This window comes from Trachymyrmex cornetzi, unplaced genomic scaffold, assembly GCF_001594075.2.
Source record: "Trachymyrmex cornetzi isolate Tcor2-1 unplaced genomic scaffold, Tcor1.1 scaffold223, whole genome shotgun sequence".
Taxonomy (NCBI): domain Eukaryota; kingdom Metazoa; phylum Arthropoda; class Insecta; order Hymenoptera; family Formicidae; genus Trachymyrmex; species Trachymyrmex cornetzi.
The window spans coordinates 4377756-4399994 of NW_017296881.1; the positions used below are offsets into that span (position 1 = coordinate 4377756).

Genomic DNA, 22239 nt, shown 5'->3' on the forward strand with positions numbered 1-22239 from the left:
TTGAGAATCAAAATAAACACTAAGTATAAGAATATTCAAGCCTATAACGGTCAAAGCTAGATTTTTTTGCCTAAACACAATTCCCAGTGAATTATCTATATCTTATATATGTACATGCATATATATCATATTTTTGTAGTAAAAAAATGATGATTTATTACAAAATTTGACTGTTTAATGACGTTGAGAATCAAAATAAACACTAAGTATAAGAATATTCTAGCCTACAACGGTCAAAGCTAGATTTTTTTTTGCCTAAACACAATTCCCAGTGAATTATCTATATCTTATATATGTACATGTATATATATCATATTTTTGTAGTTATTCAAATTGCGTTATAAAGGTACGAAAGGTAATATTTTTCGCAATAAATTTATTTAAGGTTTTTGTCAGCACATTGTCAATTTAATTTAACTTGTGATATTATTACAGTAGTTTAATTGCGTTAGATAGAGTCCGAAAAATTTTCGGCGCACAGTTTGAATAATTACAAAAATATGATATATATGCATGTATATATATATAGGATATAGATAATTCACTGGGAATTGTTTAGGCAAAAAAAGATCTAGCTTTGACCGTCATAGGCTTGAATATTCGTATACTTAGTGTTTAATTCTTGTCGGTCCGAATAAAATCTTATTAATCAAAATAAAATTGTTTTAATTTTTTGTTGACTTTTGTGCTGCTCGGAAAAGTAGTATTTTCTGAATTTGTAAAATGCAAAAACGAACGCTAAATTAATCGATAAATCAGGAATACTCTGTATGTGATTGCTCACCTGATAGGGCGCTGGCAAGTACACGCCGCTATTCAACGAAAGCAGGAAAACGCATTTGACCAGCAGAGCGGCGAACACAAGGGCGGCGGGGAGTCCCACCAACCGGAAAGCGGCACAGGACAGCGGATTTTGGCTGAGAGAGGCCGCAGCTGAAAGACCCGCCAAAAGGAAGAGGCCCAGAAGCAATGCCTGGCCCAGGAACAAGTGTCGTCTGTTCGGTGCCGTTGTTCTAGCCTAGAACAGTGCCGTTAAAAATATTCTTTCAGAGTGATAAAAATAATTATTTTGTAATTTAAACAAATGGTCGTTATAACTATAACTTTTTGTGTTTATTATGCCAATTCTTTGAATAAGATTTCAAAATGATATCAGTGACACATGCGAAGAAAATCTCATTGACTGCACCTCATTGATTGTGCTGTATACAGTCATTAATTTAGCTATTCGAATATATACATCAGACATCTTTTTTTATATTTGAAAAATTTTTCTAATTCATGGTTTGCTCAATCTAAAGCAATCTATACGAACCGATTGTCAAGACAAATGCTTATAAAGTCGTTAATTATGTAAAGCGTCAAAAAAAAATATTAAAAAAATAAATTTTTTTAATTTAAATCTTAAAAAACGAAAAAAGATTTCAAAAACTTTTAACTAAATACGAAAAGTGCCAATTGTAGTCAAAGTTAGATGTTAAACTGATCTTATTAGTACTGAAACCAAGATATATAAACCGAGATATTTAAATAAGACATTAACATTTCTCATTTTGCTATCTCGATAGCTTTGTTCGTTGCAACTGTAGCATTATAATATCGATATGTTGATATTAACGCGTTCTAATTAATTGATTTTCGAACTTATAGCTTATAGCTGCTGAAGTTGCACCTTTATTGTACTGTACATTTACATTTAAAGTACAAAATGCACTTTCATCGAGTTGGATACGCTCGGGTGTTTTGACGCATATTACTCTGCAAGATACAAGAGTGCATTTTCAAGAGCCCTAGAAGTACCGATCTCTAAATCGCTCTCACGCTATTAATTCTGTAAAGAGGATCGAGACGCAAAATGCGAATCGCGTGGATTGGACCGTAACCGTTTACGCGTTATAATTATGCATGGATTAAACTTGAAACTCACATATAAGATGGATATTAATTTCTCTATTTAAAATAATCGATATTCTTCTTCTCGCTAACTTACTTTTTATTTACAAATTAATAGGTTATTTTTCATACTTTTTACTACCCTGTATTACTGAAATTTCATATTTTTTTATACATAATAAATGAACACTGAAGAATTGAGAATCATTATATTTTTAAATAAATATTTATAATTATAGAGAAAGAGACAAAGAAAGATCCCTGGTGAAAATAAAAATCGGAGCGTAAGTCGAATGTAATGGGAGAGTAACAGAACGAATCTTTTAAGATGCGAAAATTGAAACATCAAAATGTAAAAGAAGCATAAATACTTCTTTCACGTTCTAATTTTCGCCTTCTAGAAGTTTTGTTTACGCTTCTGTTACTCTCCCACTATATCCGATCTATGCTCCGATTTTTATTTTCATCAGGGAGAGAAAAGAATAACCCAGACAGCACGTCCAGAATTGAGACATAAGATGTTTTATGTTCCAATTTTAAACGAACGTGCTATCTAGGAATATAACTTGTAAATAAAACGCTAAACTTTTGAGTGAATTTTTTCGAGACTTTCAAAATTTCTAATAAACTTCATAAATTGCTGTACATACACCATATTAATGAAACTTGATTTTTATCCTTCATTCGTTCTCGATTTACTTTCTCTTAAATCGAAATCCCGAATTTCCGATACCAATTAATCCGACAGCAATGGTTGACTTGGTCTCTCTCCGAGAGTGCTCAATGAAGCGTGTCGGAGGGTGCGACCGAGAGAAAACTGAAGCCGATCTAACGTGAGCGTAAACTGGGCCTAGGTCTCGGCGAAATTCCCTCGGTGCCGGTTACTGGAGCTTGTCGAAACGAAAACGATTAATAGTGGGTCGGCGGGGAGAGGCCGACGCGCGATAGTTCCTTTCCGAGCTCTATTAATCTCGCAGTCGCGCGATCGTCTAGTGACAAGTCATGCAGATATTAACACATTCCATTTCACCAGTTTCCTCCTCAATACTACTCCGATACGCACATTTTTTTCATACGATCGACTTGGAAAAATAAAATGAAGACATCGAGAGAGTGAACGGGTGTCAATATTACGCTCTCTAGAATAAAACTGAGAATAAATTTCCATAATGATTATAAAAAATATATAGCAAGTAGACATGCGATAGACAGGTAGCATAATTATGTGGGGTGAGCGTATTGAGTATAAACTGAACTAAATGAGCGGAATGTTTCGAAAAATAGATTTGCGTGTTTAAAGCAGACATCATTTAATGGCTCAAAAAACAAGTAAAGAAAGATTAACATCAGATTTTCAAACGATTAATAAATCAAGAGATGTATAATTTGCAAAACAGACTACGAAGATACATAGTATTAAAAGATCATTCTGGCGCGTGAAATCTCCATATACTCATATAACCCGTCATAAAATATTTCAGGAAATATTCACTGCAGAGAGAAAAGTAAAGACAAAAGCTCATTATTCATTGTCCGTTCTGGGATGTAATCCACTTTCCCTCCAGCGAGAAGCTGGAGTTCATAAAAGCATATAACGAGCGAACAAAGAGATAATATGTATATACATTAATTATTAAATAACGCCGGAGCTACCTTGAACAATACGAAGACCTCGAAACCGGCCATGAGGAGCATCGCCGCGGCGCTGAGCGCGGCGAGTGGCAGCGCCCAGGGCCGTTGCTTCAACAGGGACTTCGGAGTCGGCCGCATCTCCACCTCCTGGCTCTTCCTGACGCCCGGCGGCGTCCTGAAGACGGTGATCGTCCGGTTCGGTGCCGGCACGCTGATGACGCTCGCCACGCTCGCCAGCCCGTGCCCGATCTCGGACGGCACCAGGAAAAACTCCGTCGAAAGTTCGTAATCCCGAGAGCGTGGGGCCCGTGACGTCATCATCGCCGTCGCCGTGATTCCGCTCGATGGACCCAACCAGCCGGCCATGGCCGTGGCCCACGACAGGATAATCGGGCCTAGCCTCATTGCGGCATCGGCGGCTGTTTATGGCTCTCTTTCTCTTTTTTTTCCCTCACTCTTTCTCTTTTTCTCTCTTTCCCCCCTCGCGTGAGTACACGTGCGTGAATACGTACGCGCGAGCTCACGTGCGTATACGTGAGTGGTCGTGCTCGTGATCACAATCGTGACCGCCGTCGTCACCGGGACATCGTGCACCGTCTCCTGCGTGCGCGCATTCTTGCAGTCACGCACCCGTGCTCGTGGTCTCGGTTAGGGTTCACCGGCTGCGCCTGTAAAACCACACTCGTGATTAAACGACACTTTGCCCATGCACGTTGATCGGTCCCTTCGCCCTGTTCCTACACAATCGAGTTCTTAACCCGTAAGTATTAGGTGTTAAACTGTTCCTGCCGTTTTTCGTCTCCAAAATTGATTTGTTTCGAAGGGAAGGTGAATGAATACCTTAATCGAAGTAATTTCCTCCATTTTCTACTTTATTACTAATTAATAATACTTTATTAATGATACTTTGATTAAGGTATTTCCCTCCGAAACAAATCAATTTTGGAGACGAAACACGGCAGGAATTAAGTTTAACACCTAATATATACTTGCGTGGGGATCGAACTCATTTGGACGTACGAATGAAAATATAATATTACTACAAAAAGATTTAAAAGATATAGATTTTCTTTTAATTTCTAACGCGCTCGACAATTATTTCATGTTTAAAACATAAATGTACTAATTTATAAATAGCTTATAAATAAAAATTAAAAAATTTAGGTATAAAACATAAATAAATTTAAATTTAGTATCAAATTGATCCCCACGCGAGCATTTTTTATTAACAAATTTCTGTAAATATAGATAGAGTTTTTATTAAATTGCAACGTTGTTTAAATAAGGTTTCCTAGGATTTTTTGCAAAAATGATAAGATATAGGCAGTAAGCAAAATACTACATAATTTTTCTCTTAATAGAGATAATTTGTTAACGTTCCATGATGGATCAATTTTAAATGATTTGACTACATACTACTGTCGTGTGGATTACCAGTATTTTTGTTTGCTGATTATCTAAATAACATGCATTTTTTATAATGGTTACAATAATTATTATTATTACAAAGAAGTCTTAATGTACCAATATTGCTTCAAAATTACGTATAATATCAAATATTACTTCATAATTATGTTTCCTTTTATAGTCGATATATCAAACGAATGAAAAGTTAGGAAATTAGCGTGGGTTATTGTTGATTCCCGCGGTACATAACGCATTGAAAGATAAACCATGTAGTTTTCGAGATATATTTTCTTACTTTGTACATCCTTTTGTTATTTCTTGACCTAGTTTCCAAGCATTCGGAAACTTATTTGTCTCAGTAATGGATCAATTATATAGAATCCATTTAAAGCTAATTGAAAAACAAGCCGCTATATAACCGTAAAGCTTATTAATTAGCTGCTCTTGATGTTCAACATTTGGGAAAACCGACTCCGGCTTCATCTCATAAAGAAGGAGATCTCATTAACGAAGGAATGTCGGATCACATTAATGATTTATGATCTCCCTTCCGTTACATTCGCGTGTCAAATTCGCTCGTGTGGCTAAACACGCTCGAGCCTTTCGAATATTTTCAATCATATCATCCCAGTGCACATCGAGGCTATCAGAGACGTGTATCAACTTTTCTCGGACGTATTACGATCTGATGAGACTTGAACCGATCCGTGAGTGATGTTCCGGGTTTTTAAAGACCTCGCTGTTTACAATAACGTAATATCCGACGAAATCGGGACTGAAAGCGAAGAAGAGCAGAGAGATCGATGGATCCCCCGGTGTTAATGATCAATTAGACCGCGCCTCGCGTCCAGCGCCATATAGGTACATAACTTCACCAGCGATCTGCATGCGCTAACGCCGTTAATTACAACGTCGTTAATTACGAGCGTGTTCAATTGCGCGGAAATTGTTTAATAACCGGAGGAGCAGGCGAGCTATGGCATTACCCGCGGACGCAAACGGATACCCGGTCCGTACGTATTTATCGTCGGGTCCAGGCATGAGTAAACCGCCGCCACGCACTCGCCCGGTCTAACGCCATTAATTATTACGAACAGGGTCAGCCTTGGTAAGTAGAGTGAAGCACGGACGCAGTGAAACACCCGACGAGAATCGAGTAAAGAGCGCCAGGCTCAGCTTCGCGCCAAAACGGAAGAAGAATGGTCCGTTCGTGCGATCGGTTTAATCCGGTCTTTCTCATTATCGATCTCGATTTTCGATTAATATGTACTCTAAAAAATATGGGTGTGGATTTAACGGCATGCGATGTCTATATAATTCTCACCGTGTTAGTGTTTATGTCAACATAAACATGGGGTGGATTTAAAACTCATGGTAGTTTGAAATCCACACCGTATTTATGTTAATATTAATATCAACACGATGAGAATTATATACCTAAATACCGCATAGTGTTAAATGCACATTCACATTTTTTTAGGGTGAAGTTTCGATCATGGCAATTAAGATCTGCGGTAAAATCAATTATAGTTAATCGCACTATAATCAGCACTACTCTTAAGGATCACAGCATGATCCGTTTATAAGTACGAGTACCGTTGATTGAAACAGAAAAGCACGTAATAACAATTTGTTTGGAGATGTAATAATGTGCATACATCTACTAAAATTCGCATACGTTAAGCTAATTATTTAATAATGGAACAATTGAATTGTTTCGTTTGAGGAAAGAATTCTTTCCCATACAGCACAGATATTATTTCAGCAACCCTGCATAATGTTCTAGCAAAATTGTAATAACGTTCAAATTGTTGCGGTAAACTTCTATGCTGTATGGATTAAGAGAGAGGACTCTTACAGGCTCTTTTTAAACATCGAGCTTTTCCGTCGTGGATCCGTCGAATTATTTGGACTCATTCCTTCCAATCCGGTCACATGCGATATCCCGATTCGATCCACTCGTCACAGGAGCCTCGTCCTTCGCGTGCGTGTATCCTTTCGATCTTTTTTGCTCTAAGATTAGACTAGAACGGTGCGGACCAGGCGATCGCTTTTGGTTCACCGGGAACTTTATCCGGAATGGCGAGGACGACGATCGCGTGATCGGCGATCAGCGAAGCGCACGTCGTGAATGCCACGCTGTTACTGAGCTCGACGCGCTGGCATTCGCGATGGCCAAACCGAAAGCAAACTGGAGTCAGTTCCGTTCTGGAGGTGAGGCCTATCCGTTACAGAGAAGTCGGGGAGATGGTGATGACGATGCAGAGGCGGCGGTGGTGGCGATGGTGAGGAGCAGGAGCGGATACTGAAAAGAAATTCCATCTCGGACGACGCACCGTGTGCGATTAAATAATATCAATCCAGGCGTAGGAAGAAGGTATCGTTACACGCGTATGGAACACAATATCAGTTGTATTCTTGTCCAAGGATATTTATACGACAGCGGTGAATGAGTGGTTGATGATTGGCTATCGGATGTTTTGAATCCCCCTATGAAACTTTTGTTGGGTTGTTCAGAAACGATATAAATTTGTAGATGGATACTTTTCTGAGAAACGTGTTAATTTCATTGAATTTGTAAATAAATTCAAGGAGGAGACAGGAATTACAGGCACCAAAGATTATTTTGAATAGATGATAATACTTGTAAATTATTTCGACTATTAAATGAACTCAAAGACTGTTTATATTAATTTAATGTTAAATAACTAATTTTATATCGCATAGACAATTCTTAAGAATTTCGACCGATTCAGATATATTTAAACATTTTCAAGGGAAGATTTTTTTAAACGTTCAAGATTTTCGAGAAATTCAAGACATTCGAAACTTTTGAGACCATTTAAAGTTTTTTCGAAATTATTTCAAGTTATTCGAATTTTTATGTGATTAAAATCGTTTAAAGGTTTTCAAACGAAGGATTCGAATTCTCATGCCTGACTGTAATGAGAGCTAACCATGTACGGAATTGCACAAGATTGCGAATTATCTGCTATGCTACAGTCCGATCCGCCCCTGCTGAGCAGAGCAAAGGAACCAGGAGAGAGAGCGAGGAAGAGTCCGAAAGAGTGAGTGGAAACGACCTGGTGGAGCTGGTCCTTCGACGTCGAGGACCGACCCCGACCGGCGACGCATTTACATATCTCACGTGTAATAACCTCGAAAAAGTTTTAACAATGGCCTGAGGTTCGCCGAGGTTCGAACGAAAGGCGAGAAGGTATAGAGACGAGACTGAGGGAAGAGGGATTGGGAGGGAATATTCAACGAACGAATCGTCTGAAATCTCAAAGGATGGCACAGGGTCACGTCCGAGGACGGATGTTCGCTAATCAGAAGCTTTTCATGGAATTCATTTCATATAGGATTGCAGTCATCGAAACTATCTTTCAACGAGATTTATCCTTCCTTTCAAATAGATATTTCAAGAAATACAGTGTAATACCAGCTAATTTATTATTCAATTTATTGTTGAACAGCAGCTGTTTTAAATCTCTCTAACCAATTAAGTTATAAATTAACCCTCCGGAGTTGACACCAAAATCATAACACAGTTACTGATGCCCTGTAAGACCCATTTAATTTATGTTAATTAAAAGTCACTGATTAATTTCAAGAAACTAAAATAGCATAACTCATATAAGAAAGAAATGAATACCAAGTATACTTTAATAAGTAATAATTTAAATTAACAGACGTAACAAAGGAAATCGAATTGTCTGACATTTTTGATAAAGAGATTTATAATTCAGTGGATCCAATAGACGAATAGACAAATCGACGACTCTAAAGCTTAATTTAAAAATGTGATCCTTTAAAACGACGTAGAATTACTAGTCTTCTGGTATGACAGCCTTCTGTTTCTGCAAAAAATGCACAAAATTGCAATCGCCATTCTGTTTAAAAAGGGTTGGGTCCCTCCTGTAAAAAGGGGGAAACGTATTCAGGCTTCAAACTTTCGAAGGGTCGATATTTATGTTTCCTGCCAATCTGCCGGTGATCCGTGACGTTGTTGCGGAATACACAGTTTCGGATGTCCGCGCGCAAGTGTGTACGTGGAAAAAAAAAAAATAAAACGAGCATAAAAATTCGCCGCGTAATTCCTTCTCGCGTATCGCGCCGTAAATCGGCCCGAGAAAAAGGGGCCCGCGGTTAAAAAGCGAGGACCCGACCGCAATGGTGTACTCACCGACTTCGCGTTCGAAGCGAACCAGCAACAGCAAAAACAACGGCGAAAAAAACAGCGAATATATACCGTAAGTAAATCTCGTAACAATAAACGCTTATTTTTACAACCAATTGTCCTGGGGAATTTCGGTTCCTTCCCAAAACGAGAAGACACGAAATTGTCGTGCGAAGTAAGAATACAGAAACCTTTCTCTCCCATGACGTTGAATTCAATTACATGAGTAATAAATTAGTATTATCTTCCGGAGTTGATGGTAAATTTATTGAATCCATTCCATTCTAAATCTGCTTGTCAAATAATTTAATTTTTATGTTACATTTGCAAATTTGGAATATTCTTTAAGTATTAATAAAATATACTTACAATTATATATAATAAGTACATTCATTCTTTTCTATATGAATTATACATATTTTTTAAACTAAGTAAAGATTTTTAATTAAAAATTTAATTCATTTTGTCTCTAGAATTTTATATTCACTTAGATATGTCTAATCAATTTTTTATTTATAACGATTATATCTTTTACTATATCTCAACAAGAATAAAGCACTCTCTCAACAATTTTAAAACTTGAAATTAATTAATGTCTTTTAATTAATATAAATTAATTGAGTCTTACAGATCCAACATCAGTAATAACTGTGTTACAGATAAATATTGAACTTATAGGTACAATATAGTTTCAATTTAGTCGAGTTCTATTACTATAACCACATCTAATCTTAGAAACGAGACGATTCAGTTTGATTTGGTGAAAAGGAAGATCGCCGCGACGCGACAGCGGCGACGGCGTCACGTTGTCACGGGAGAGGCAAGAAATGCGAGGTATGTTAGGCGCTATTGCGGCATGGTCAGAGGTGGCCGACGTACGTATGTACGAACGTACGGTTTGTCCGGTTTTCGAGACAAAGAGTTCGTCGAACCCCGGCCGTTCGATCCGGCGGCGGCACTGCTACGGTGCTACCGAATGCGCCGCGTACCAACTCCGAGCGTCGTCGGTCCGCGTGACGTGCGACGTGCGACGCGTGCACTGGCGTGCACCCACGTGCGATCTTAGTGCGCGCCGCTCGCACGTGTCGCACGCAAGAACGCGAGGAAGACGAGAAATTTCCTCGATCACGAAGGACCGAGCGTTCCGCGATGAATCAGTAATACGAAGATAAATAATAGTAAAATGTATAGAAATAATAGCAAAATGTATCACTGAAAAAAGAGTCTGGTTGCATTGTAATTCTTGTTGAAAAATGAATAAATCAGTATTTTCTAAGAAATTTATTTAATTTGTATATTGCATACACAAATATAACATCAATATTTTTTATAATAATGAGACAGAGATTTAAAAATTTATGACTGTAAACGTATGTTTTATATTAGTTGAGTGAATTTATTCAAGGTATGGATTTTTCTTTCTTTTACTATATTTTAAATCTATTATAATTCTAATTTGGACAACTAGAATTTTTTATTAGTATAATCAGAATCTTTTGGTTCGTTTATTTTCAATTAGAAATTTTTTTTCAGTGGTTCCATATCTATATTATCTATTACGAAAGAGAATTTAGAATTTGGTAGCAATTGAGAAACACGGAGTCCTTCAAAGGAAAACGACTTCTTTCACACATATACACACATATAAACCTGTCTGAAAGAGAGAAAGGGACAGAGAAAGAGGGAGAAGAAGAAAGATTGTCTCCTAGAGTGGCAATGTCTGGCCACACCCGACCACTTTCTCCTCCGAAGCCAAAGCCATTCCGGTACCGCAAGTTACTACCCTTAATGACGCAAGCTACCCACGCGATCTAGCGTGAGGCACGTAGTACGCTTACGCTTTCGTTCTGGACGGGTTCGCGAGAGGTAGAAACGAAAATTACAGGGCGCAAAAAGAGTAATTAAGTCACCGGTGGCGGGCAGGTAGCAAATTATCTGATCGACCCTGACCGAATTTTGATAGAGAAGCGCGAAATTCTTCCTCCTGTAAGAATTTTGCGGAAAATCGCACTGAACCCTTCCTTTGTTATAGTCTTGTATAATATTTAATATGAACGATAAATGCATGTAATTTAAAATAATGCAAATATAGGATTATTTCATCATATTGTTAGTTTCGAATTATTTGTTGATAGACAAAATTATTTATAGATGATACAATATCTAAATAGAAGAAGAAAGAAAAATCCATACCTTAAATAAATTCACTCGGAATAATACAAAACTTACATTTACAATCATATATTTTTTAATTTCTGTCTTATTATTATATAAAAATGTTGAAATATTGTACTTGTATTTTGTATGTACCTAAGTTTCTCAGAAATTCTTTCTTACCATGCATGTTGATGTGATGCTTACCATCACTATACGGGCGACAGGTTAGAAATGAACGAATAGATAATTTTTAAACCAAATCGAATCGCGAGAATCATGGAAATCAGACGCGGTGTTACTTTGATTTCCGGCTGAAAGAAATGGACGTCTTACAACGTCGCTTTATTCGTCCGTGCGAAATTCCTTCCTGCGCCTTAGGGGAACCCTAAAAGTTGCGGTGTATGCTGGTGGACCACGGGCATTCCTCCCCCTTTTTCTCCTTTCCTCTCCTCCTCCAGCCCTTTCTTTCTTTCTCTCCTTCTTTCTCTTGCTCGCTCGCTCTCTCTCTCTCGCTCTCGCTCTCCCGAATCAGAGAGTGGAGTGGAATCGCTGGCAACCGGTTTCGACCAACTAAAGCTAAATAAAGGCATGCACGCACACACGCATACACTTAAGGCGCGAGGGTAGGACACCGCAGGGTCGTTAATTGCGCTCTCGAAAAACTTCGCTCACGGATTTTTGTCGCATTATCATCGTCTAAGACGAACCCGAGGATCCAGCGAGACGCTCGCATTGTTGAAGAAATATTTGCTGCTCGCGGATGAAGAATGCGGTAACGTCTTGAAGGAAGTCCCGATGACGTGCCGTTAATTCAACGTATATAATTATAAAACATAAAGATAGAAAAAAAAATTCGGGATTCCGAGAAGGAGAGTCATTGCATGTTACCGCGCAATCTTCGACTTCGGCCGCGAGATCGTAGCCCCCGAGCAGTAACAAGCGTTGAACGAGCGAGGAAAGGATCTGACTCCTTAAGGCACATCCTTCCTCTCTCGTAACTTAACCCTTTGATTTTCCTTCCCCCTGACCTGCGCAACCCGCACGTGCGCTACGGGGTTTGATGGGGCATCGATAAATCGCGGCTTCCATCGCGATTCATTTGAATATAAATCCGACTGTCTACGCGCTCTCCCTCGCTTACTGTACAAGACCCTTTCGCGGGATCGGAAGGGAAAGATAATGTTGAGAGGACGCGAGAAAGAGCGAATTTCTGGCGAAAATACAGAACTTTCGAAAATGTTGATAACCGTTCAATGACGACTCTTTAAGAGTTTATACGCTTTGAAATTTTATAAGAACGCTTGTACAACACCATTGGGTTATAAACACTTTCAGAATGCTTATAAAGTGCAGTAGGGTTAAATCAGGGATTATGGCATAGGCTACTAATATGGAATAGTGGCTTATTTTTTAAACAAAGCATTGCAATCTGGCGGCAATCGCTGAAAGTTATTACAACTGTTACCAAACATGCAATAACAAGCAATGAACTCGGTCCGACCATCCGTTTTGCTACAATGAACATTTATTCATTTTCGTTACGTCAGAAGATTCGGTAGCTTTCTCTAAAAAGTGTTCTCACAAAGTGAAAGTAAGTTTTTTTAATGCTTATATTGCATAGACGCTTTTAATAATGATGCACGAACAATATTATGCAGATTAATTGCTATTTCAAACTTGTTTATTGCTACGGAAAGACTTTATTTGTCATATGACGACATGCAGGTAATGTGGAATACATCGAGGGTTGAGAATATGGAATAGATTCCATGCATGTCAGTAACTTATTCGTGATCAGATTAGATTAGGTTAGATTACAGCATGTATTCTATATCAGCTTATTTGCGATTTATCAGCTTATTTGCGATTTTTTATTTGTCTATGTGTAATAACGTTCGTAATGATGCTATTATATTTTCTGTGTATTGCACAATAAAAATTGAACAGTTTTCTACTTTTCTTGATCAGTTTATATAAATAAACAAATTTGGACTTTATTTATTGTGTTATTTATTACTATGGTCAAAATTTCATCGGTATTCCATATTACATCCCATTTTTTTGACCCTCCATTTTCTTACTTTTGATTTTTTTGTTAATATTGACGTTGGACTTAAATTTTGGCGACTTTCATTTATTGGATGTTGTAGCTAACATATTCCTCAAGAGTTCTGTGTAAATTTAAAGACTTCATATGCATTTATATCGGAGCAATGTTAATTTAAAAAAAGCTATTCCATAATTCCTGCTTTTACCCTATATAAAGTATAGACAACATAATTATTGTTTCCGTTAAAAAGTACAAATATAATGTAAAAATGTAATAGTAATAAGTAATCAGTAATACAATGTAATGAGAGAAATACAAACTAAGAAGGAAGGAATAGAAATAAATAGGTAATATAATATAATAAGAAATATACATTAAAAATCATTAATAGGAATTAAAGTTGTGCGATGCACAATCATAAATTATATATATTTAATTTAGTAGTAGTTAAATTAAATGAGAATAGATATCTTATAAATGTGTCAAAATATATTAAAAGTCGTCTATTCTTAGACAATGCGATGAGAGTGAAAATTAAGTCATTTCTCTCAGATGTTTAGAGACAATATAAAATCGACATTCTAAGCAAGAAGATTGATGTGGTAAACTAGAATATAAACTATAAATTTTAAACAAGTATTAATAAACGCTGTGCAAACTCTCAAAAATACTCTATACAAATACCTTCCAAACGCTGCAGAGTTACAATTTCCGTTTTACAAACACTCTACTGACAGTTTCTAAATTCATATAAACTATAAATTTTAAACAAGTATCAATAAACGCTGTGCAAACTCTCAAAAATACTCTATACAAATATCTTCCAAACGCTGCAGAGTTACAATTTCCGTTTTACAAACACTCTACTGACAGTTTCTAAATTCTCAACAAATTCCTGCAAACGCTCATATAAACAAACATTCATGAAACTAGGCTTCTTATTTTCGTCAGAGAATGCCTTCCAAACATTGTAGCGTTGCAATTTCCGCTTTATAAACACTCTACTGACTGTTTTCGAATTCTCAACGAATTCCTGCAAACATTCATGTAAACGTTAAACAAACATTTATAAAACTTCTCTTTCTCGTCAGGGATGAACGAGAGAGAACAAAAAAGGGAAAGAGAGAGAAAGGAGAGAGAAAAGGAGAGCCCTCCTTTTTTCCTGTTGCGTATCCGCGGTAACCGCAAATCGACCGCGACGGTTGGTCGTGCTGGATTCAGTGCTTTTTGGTGGTCTTATTTGGCGGGCCTCTTCGTCGCCTTCTCTCTATCTTTTTCTCTCATTTTCCCCGAGCCTTCGCCTCTCTGTTCGGTGATGGTTTTAATGCCCTTGCGATGTCCACGACTCGGGCGGTCCTCTCGGACCAGCGCGCCAATCATGCAAACGCGAACACGTCCTGACGAAAATTCATTCAGACGATTTCGTACGCGCGACCGCACCCTCATTTGAAATTCCATCGGTCCGCCTGCTCGTCGACGAGGAAAGATCGCAACGGAACGCATCTACGGTGCGCAGAATGCAGCTGCACGCCGCGTAACGATCTCGTAAAATTTCGAAACGGTTATTCGTGGCCGAGTCGCCCTTGAGCGAAATTTTTTTCGTCGAATGTGATCAACCTAGCATGCAGGGAGGAGGAAAATAAACGAGTGAGCGTATTACGCGTAATAAATGGAGAAAAATATTCACCACCGTTCAGAATTCAAGCCGGGACCGTTCAATCTTGAACCTCCTTCGCTATATAGCCATTAATTGATATTGTCAAGTGCGCAGATCAAGGGAGAAATACGAAGAAATCGCGCGCTTCTGTAAAAGAGCAATACATTATAGGAGAGTTTTAAGATAATAATAATCATTATAATTTTGCCGTATTAATCTCGACTGCGATGTATATCTCAACACGAAAGGCAGCTCGTTATACACGACTACTATCAAAGTGTAATTTTCGTCAAAAATAAAGCAGCGTAGCTGGACAATTTTAGATTCAAGATCGTATATAAGCAAAGACACAAGAAAATGCAGTCTAAAAGCTTAATATTGCAATATATCATTGATTAATTACTACCTAACAATAAATAAAAAAAATATAGATTATATTAAAAGATATACAGGGTGTTTCGGAAATTGTGGTGCAATCGCGAAAAAGATAATTCCTTATGTAAAAGTAAGTCGAAAACATAAAATAAATTTTTTTTGTATAAAGTTCTGAGAAATTTTTTTGAGAAAATTGAGTTTGAATATTCGTTAAGTACATACTTGACTAGTCACAGTTTATTTGGTTTACACAATCTGACTACTCACCGCTATTTTTATATCAGTCTAAATTTAGTATAATATAAATGTTTAAAATGGAACATATATATAATATAGGTATTAATTACAAAATTAAAACATACAAAATTGGGTGACGAACCAGATATACATACAAAAGACTATTTAATAATATCAGATTACAAACAAACGTTTCAACTCCGATCAAGTCATTTTCAATGTTAGAAAACAAATTAAAAATTAATAAATAATAATGTCGGAATATATTATTTAAAATTACAAGATAATAACGTCTAAATATATAACATTAAATAATAATGTCTGATTATATAATAATAATAATCATAAATGCTGACGACTTTCCCTCCATAAGTGATGTCAAAACTTGCATAAACAAATAAACTCGGATGTGACAATTACAAAATTGTTGAAAAGAATCGTTATTATTTTTATGTTCTTCACGTTGCAGATAAATTCTTATTTAGCGAATTAAAGACGCAACAGAAATAGCGATGATAGCTAGATTGAATGAATCAAATAGATTGTGGTTAGTCAAGTGCATACGTACTTAACGAATATTCAAATTCGATTTTCTTGAAAATAGGGATCTACATTTATGAAAAAAATTTATTATATATTGTTTACTTACTTTTACATGAAAAATTCTCTCTTTCCTGCGATTGTACCACGATTTCTGGAACACCCTGTATATTTAGAAACAAATTAACATTTAATATACGTGTGAATAAATCAAAGGATGTATAAAGTAAATTTGAAAATTACGTCTTATTATTACGATTTTTATTATCTATTTAAACTCTCTTTTATCCTTCTCTCATCGTTTTGAGTAAAATATACTCATTTCTTTGTATTAGGTACTAAACTTGGTATCCGCGGTTTTTTTTGCTTAAAAAACTTATTTATCTCGATATTAAAAGCAAAAATATATCAAAGTATTTGCTTTTGCTAACTATACATTTTTCCCCTCTTTGTGGCAATAAGTGGATTCTGCGACGATAGAATGATTGGTTCTTTTGAAGCAATCCATTCATCGATCCATTTTCGCACATCCTCGTAATTTCTGAAGTGTGTATTCACCAAGTCGTGCTGCATCGATCGGACCAAGTAATAGTCTGAAGGGGCTAAGTCTGGTGAATACATTGGGTGCGGGAGAACTGTCTGGCAAGCAGAAAAAAGAGATGTTTAAGCAATTCGCAATGGCATTTTCGGTCAATTCGTGTGCCAAAAAATGGCACTGTTCGCTTAAATGAATCTTTTCGCACTGAATTTTATTGACAAATGTCTAATCTCTAAATGTAGCCAGCTTCGGATGTCAAAGTAAATTACACCTACAATTAGCGTCTAAATGTGAGCCGCGGAAACTAAGTTTAGTACCTAATACGTTCTTATTGTTGTTTGTAAAGGCTTAAAATAAAAAGTTGAAACAATTTGTGAATTCCTCAAGTCTTTTTTAATTTGTATAGGTTGTGCGCACTGTAGTTTAATATTTTCTAGCTACATCTCAACCATCGTCTGCGGAATTATTTGGGTTAAATGCAGATGTATATATATATATATATATATACAGGGTGTCCCAACCTTTTTTGTCAATCACTTTTGTGTAGATAGAGCGGATTAAACTGAGTCGAAAAGTCCTCTACCATTTTACAATTTTCGCAATAGTAATTAATTACTAAAAAAATTGCAAAATATTGGTCTTGAATAATTTTTTACTTAAATACTATCAACTTTACAGAAAAACTGCAAGAGACAAAAATTATTTATTTTCTTCTCATAAAGTTCTGAGAATTTTTTCAAAATTTTTTAATACCGTATTTTCTCATGTTGATAAAAATAAGAAAATACTGTACTAAAAAGTTGATAAAAAATTCTGAAAAAATTCTCAAAACTTTATGAGAAGAAAATAAATAATTTTTGTCTCTTGTAGTTTTTCTGTAAAGTTGATAGTATTTGAGTAAAAAATTATTCAAGACCAATATTTTGCAATTTTTAGTAATTAATATCTTGTTAACTATTGCGAAAATTGCAAAATGGTAGAGGACTTTTCGACACAGTTTAGTCCGCTCTATCTACACAAAAGTGATTAGCAAAAAAGGTCGGGACACCCTGTATATATAAACATCTGTATTAGATCTGCGAATAGATAAATTCTTCAATTTCCTCTGATACATATATATTAAATAATAAATATCAATAAATACCTAAACGTACTTTACGTTTCGCTTATCGTTCAATATTAATTAGGCAGTGATATATTGCAATATTGGTTTTAACCGCGTTTTATGTGCGGCGTCGATGCACGGGGAGTGCGCATTATTCAAGGAACTTTTATTAGGCCGGCCAAGGCCGAAAGCTCACCGCGGAGCCCGTATCCGGGGAAGTCGACGAGAGGAAGGCGTGTACCGAGCGCACGAAAGGGCCGTCTTCTTATAACCATAAATATCACGTATAAATGCATATAACGCGACGCTCCATAAATCCGACGCCGTCCGCCGACCAAAAAACGAGCCTACATTTACCACGAAGGGCGTCTGTAATTAAACGCTCTGTCCCAATCCGCATTATTAGCGATATAAGTACTCTCGTCCTTGGCTTTTCCAGCGGATCCAGAGACCCACGACTGTCGGGTGAGCCGCGTAATTAAAGTTACCAGCCGTGTTCTTTTAAGAGTATACATGTATATTCTTTTTTTTTTCAGACCGTCGAGAGCTTCTTGGTCATTAATTAAAATTTTATAATATTAAATAAAGTATCTTTTAAGACTGTAATGTGAACATGCAACTAGAAAAGTTTAAGACCTCCATTTCCTAATTGTTACAAAGCTTTATATTTATCAAATTATATTAAGAAGAATTGTCAATAAAAATTATATATATTGCTATAGAAATTTTATCTTATTATAAATTTAACGCATAAAAAAATTATACCCTTTCTTTCTGTCTCTCTTCGAATTATCCTTTTTTAAACAATATATATAGATATTCTCTTCTTGCGATTCAGATATGGAAATCTCCGATCAGATATGGATCCTACACGTAATCCAAAAAAATCGAGAAAATCCTTAATTTTTTCAAGCTCGCTTGAGAAGTTGAGGAACAGCTCTTCACGGTCCTCGCTGTATCGATTCGTAGGACGACTCGACGGCATGTTTGACGTGATACGGGCCTTCCTTTCATACACAATAAAATCCCTGGGGACGGCGGGGAGGATAGGAAGAAAGAAAGAGGGGGGGGGGGGGGAGAGGAAAGGGGGCCCGCACGGGTGAGCTCGCTGCCCGCGTGTCTACGCGCGCTCACGACGAGCTAACGATATTTATTATACGTCGGCGATGAATTATGGGCCGTTAAGGTCCGCCATCGTGACGGGACGGAACGGGACGGAACGGGACGAGACCGGGGCCCTTCGGCCCCGCGCGAGCTGGCAATGCCGGGCATCGCCACTGCGCGGACTGCGCCCCCCCGGAGGAAAAACGCGCGGGACGGGGCTCGTACGAAATGAAATATTTATTCCATTACGAGACGCGCGCAGCCCGTATTGTAATGCGCTGAACCGTGGCTGCGCGCTTTCGCGGCCCGCCGTCCATCCGTCGGCGAGTCCGTCGGGTTATCGTGATATGCGTCCGCGAATAGCGGCTGCGAGGGAGGCTGCCTCTGCTCGATTATCGCGCTGATTTCTATTTCGAGGTGCGTTCGCCGCACGATGCTCTCCCTCGCTTCACGCGGGCCCCTTCGCTTTTGTCATTCATTTTTTAATTTCTCTCAAACTCCTCATAAATTATAGCCGCTATGTATATAAAAAGCGGCCAACGCAAATACCGGAATTGCAGGTGTGCAATCGAATTAATGGAAGCAACAAAATGTAAAAGAAAGAAAAAGAAATTACAAGGTCTCTAGAGAAAAAGGGGTATGTCGCATTATCTGATGATAGCGTGTGTGATAGGTGGCTCGATTATGACAAGCGGAGATTAACGAGATTTGATAAAGTGTTATAAGAGGTGGTTACACGATCTAAAGTCTATAACGATCGTGTAATTTTTTCCCTAAGGCGAAAACATGAAAAATCTAGATTTTTATCATTTCTTTACAGAAATTGTATACTGGCCACTAAAAGACAGTAATTAATTACTGCTTTTAAATATTAGCGCTGTGTGGTTCGGTTCTTTTAGTACTTCAAATAAGTAATTAATTACTGTCTTTCAGTTATAAATTCGCCAGTGTTAGATTTCTGTAAAAGGATTGTAGATAATGGAGAAATTCTTCACTTTTCACGCGATCTAAAGTCTATAACGATCATGTAATTTTTTCCCTAAGGCGAAAACGTGAAAAATCTAGATTTTTATCATTTCTTTACAAAAATTGTATACTGGCCACTAAAAAACAGTAATTAATTACTGATTTTAAATATTAGCGCTATTGTTCGGTTCTTTTAGTACTCCAAATAAGTAATTAATTACTGTCTTTCCGTTATAAATTCGCCAGTATTAGATTTCTGTAAAAGGATTGTAGATAATGGAGAAATTCTTCACTTTTCACGTTTCCGCCTGAAAAGTTACATAATCGTGTGTACCTTGAAGCCAATCTACCCTGGAAAATAAAAATCAGAAGTCAGATATAAGAGGACAGCAACAGAAACGTACAAGAAATATAAATATTACATTTCGTTGTTTCAATTCTCGCCTCCTAGAAGCTTCGTTTCCTGCAATTCGGTCTGCGTTGGCCACTCTTTGTACATTGTGTCTATAAAAATTACTTAATTTTCGCCAAGATATGCCTGGTTTATGCTTCGGTCTTAACCCTAAAATCCTAAAATTCAGTCAATGTAATACAGATTTCAATTAGGACCAATTAAGACTGGCAGCTCTATTGGCTGAATGTTAGGGTTAAAAAGTATAGACCGAAGCATAGACCAAGCAATATTGTCCTTGCGATGAGAGGCAATATCTCACGATCGCGGGTCATCCTCGAGTCAAATAGCTCTGAAACGAACGGCTCATTCGTGAAGTTCACCGGCCACGCTTTGACTTCTATAATGAAGGAAAACCCTCAACGTCCTCCCGTTTCTTCGCGATCCACTCTACCCGTGGGAAAGCCCGCTTGGACGACGAGGCCGTTTAACAGTCCCCTGGTAACGGTAACGGAGTCGCGGCGACGCCAGGAATCGTGAAAAATCGCGCGCTTCGAACCTTCGCGAGCAAGCTCGCGCGCGCGCGCGCGCGCGGTTAATGACGAAGAAACGGGTCCCGCGGAGTCCCGTAGTCGATTTTCGTTGAAAACCGGCTTCGAGACTCGTTCCCGATCGTCTCTCACGCGGTTACGCCCGTCCCGTCGAATTGCGCGAGTGAGGCATAATCCGCCTCACCGCGCGTCAAATCGCGCGTTTACTGTTACGACGATCTATGAGAAATATATAGCGATTAGACGTCCAGCTGGCAATTTCCCGGATACATGCCTTACTCGCGTCAAGCATAATTTATGAGGGATTCCCGAAATTAATGACACCCGCGATGCCTTCGCTCGGCTAATGATTTTTATATGGCGTAACGAGTTGTTGGACGCGATGGACTCTTGGTGGACCCATGGTGGACTCATCCACGGAACCGGGATAAGTTAATTAAAAGTCAAATGTTAATTTAAATGAATTAATCATGATTAAGAGTCGGATTTTTGTCCCTTCAGCGATGAGGTCGTTAACCACGTTGCATCACGAGTGTGGCATTCCTGAAAATCCTGCTCGAGGATTTATTGACGTTCAATACCGGCTTCTTGCCGGAATTGGTTGGAATTGATATCCGTTCTTGCGCTGCTTGATACTTGCGTAATCGTTCAAGTGCTTGAATAGCGACCACTGTCCGTTTGACACTTACACGCTCGCGTGCATTATTTGTCCTTGTTTAACATTTGATAAATAACAAGGATAAAAAACGATTCCATGAGCCTTTTGTGTCAAGAATGTACCCTGAAAAATATGATTCTGCATTGTATCTGTGTATATAGTAGAATTTCTGACACTAATCCATGTTAAATTCGTAATGTCAAATTATACACGGAAACGATTTTGCCAAAGTATCTAAAAATTTAGATAGTTATAGCTTGAAAATAATTTCGGAATATCAAAATAATTACGTAGGAATTTCAAGTATGATGAGCAATGCTGCATAAAGCTTTGACATTTTAGCAACCAGTTTTATCGTTCTATATGTATAATTATTTGGATGGTCCAACAAAATTTTTAGAAGTTTGAGCAAAATTTTCCTTTCTGTACCTAATATTATAGAGTTATTTTTAATTATTTCTCTAGATCGCCACTTGCTCCTACTCATTACATTGTGTTAACTTAATTAAAACAATTGAAATAAAAAATTTAATTCAAAAGAATGTATTTTTGACTGAAATAATTATTTATTAAATACGAATGTTAATATGAACATTGTTTAAGTTAAACCTAATCACAAAAATAGATTGATTTACATTTAAACTCTCCCATTAAAGTTAGAAATAACAAAATGTTATTTATTTCAGGGGATTGGATTACCATGCTACTTCATATCTATATAACAATGTATTTACGACATGCTAGTTGGACGACATTCTTCGGATCTATTTAATCTATGACGCAATGTGATTAACTCAC

The 22239-nt window shown here is 37.4% G+C and overlaps 1 protein-coding gene across 2 annotated transcripts in view; it reads right to left on the reverse strand.

The window, feature by feature from the left end:
* Window positions 1-22239, reverse strand: part of LOC108760313 (uncharacterized) — a 32769-nt gene that overhangs the window by 10454 nt on the left and 76 nt on the right. Inside the window, exons 1-3 of one of the 2 annotated variants that reach the window (XM_018506186.1) lie at window positions 6791-7107; window positions 3547-4193; window positions 785-1018 (exon numbers count right to left, since the gene is read on the reverse strand). In XM_018506186.1, the coding sequence (XP_018361688.1) occupies window positions 785-1018; window positions 3547-3930 (618 nt within the window). In that variant the 5' untranslated portion in view covers window positions 3931-4193; window positions 6791-7107. Of the gene's footprint in view, window positions 1-784; window positions 1019-3546; window positions 4194-6790; window positions 7108-22239 lie in introns of those variants that run through there. The other variant, XM_018506187.1, reaches the window with a different exon arrangement.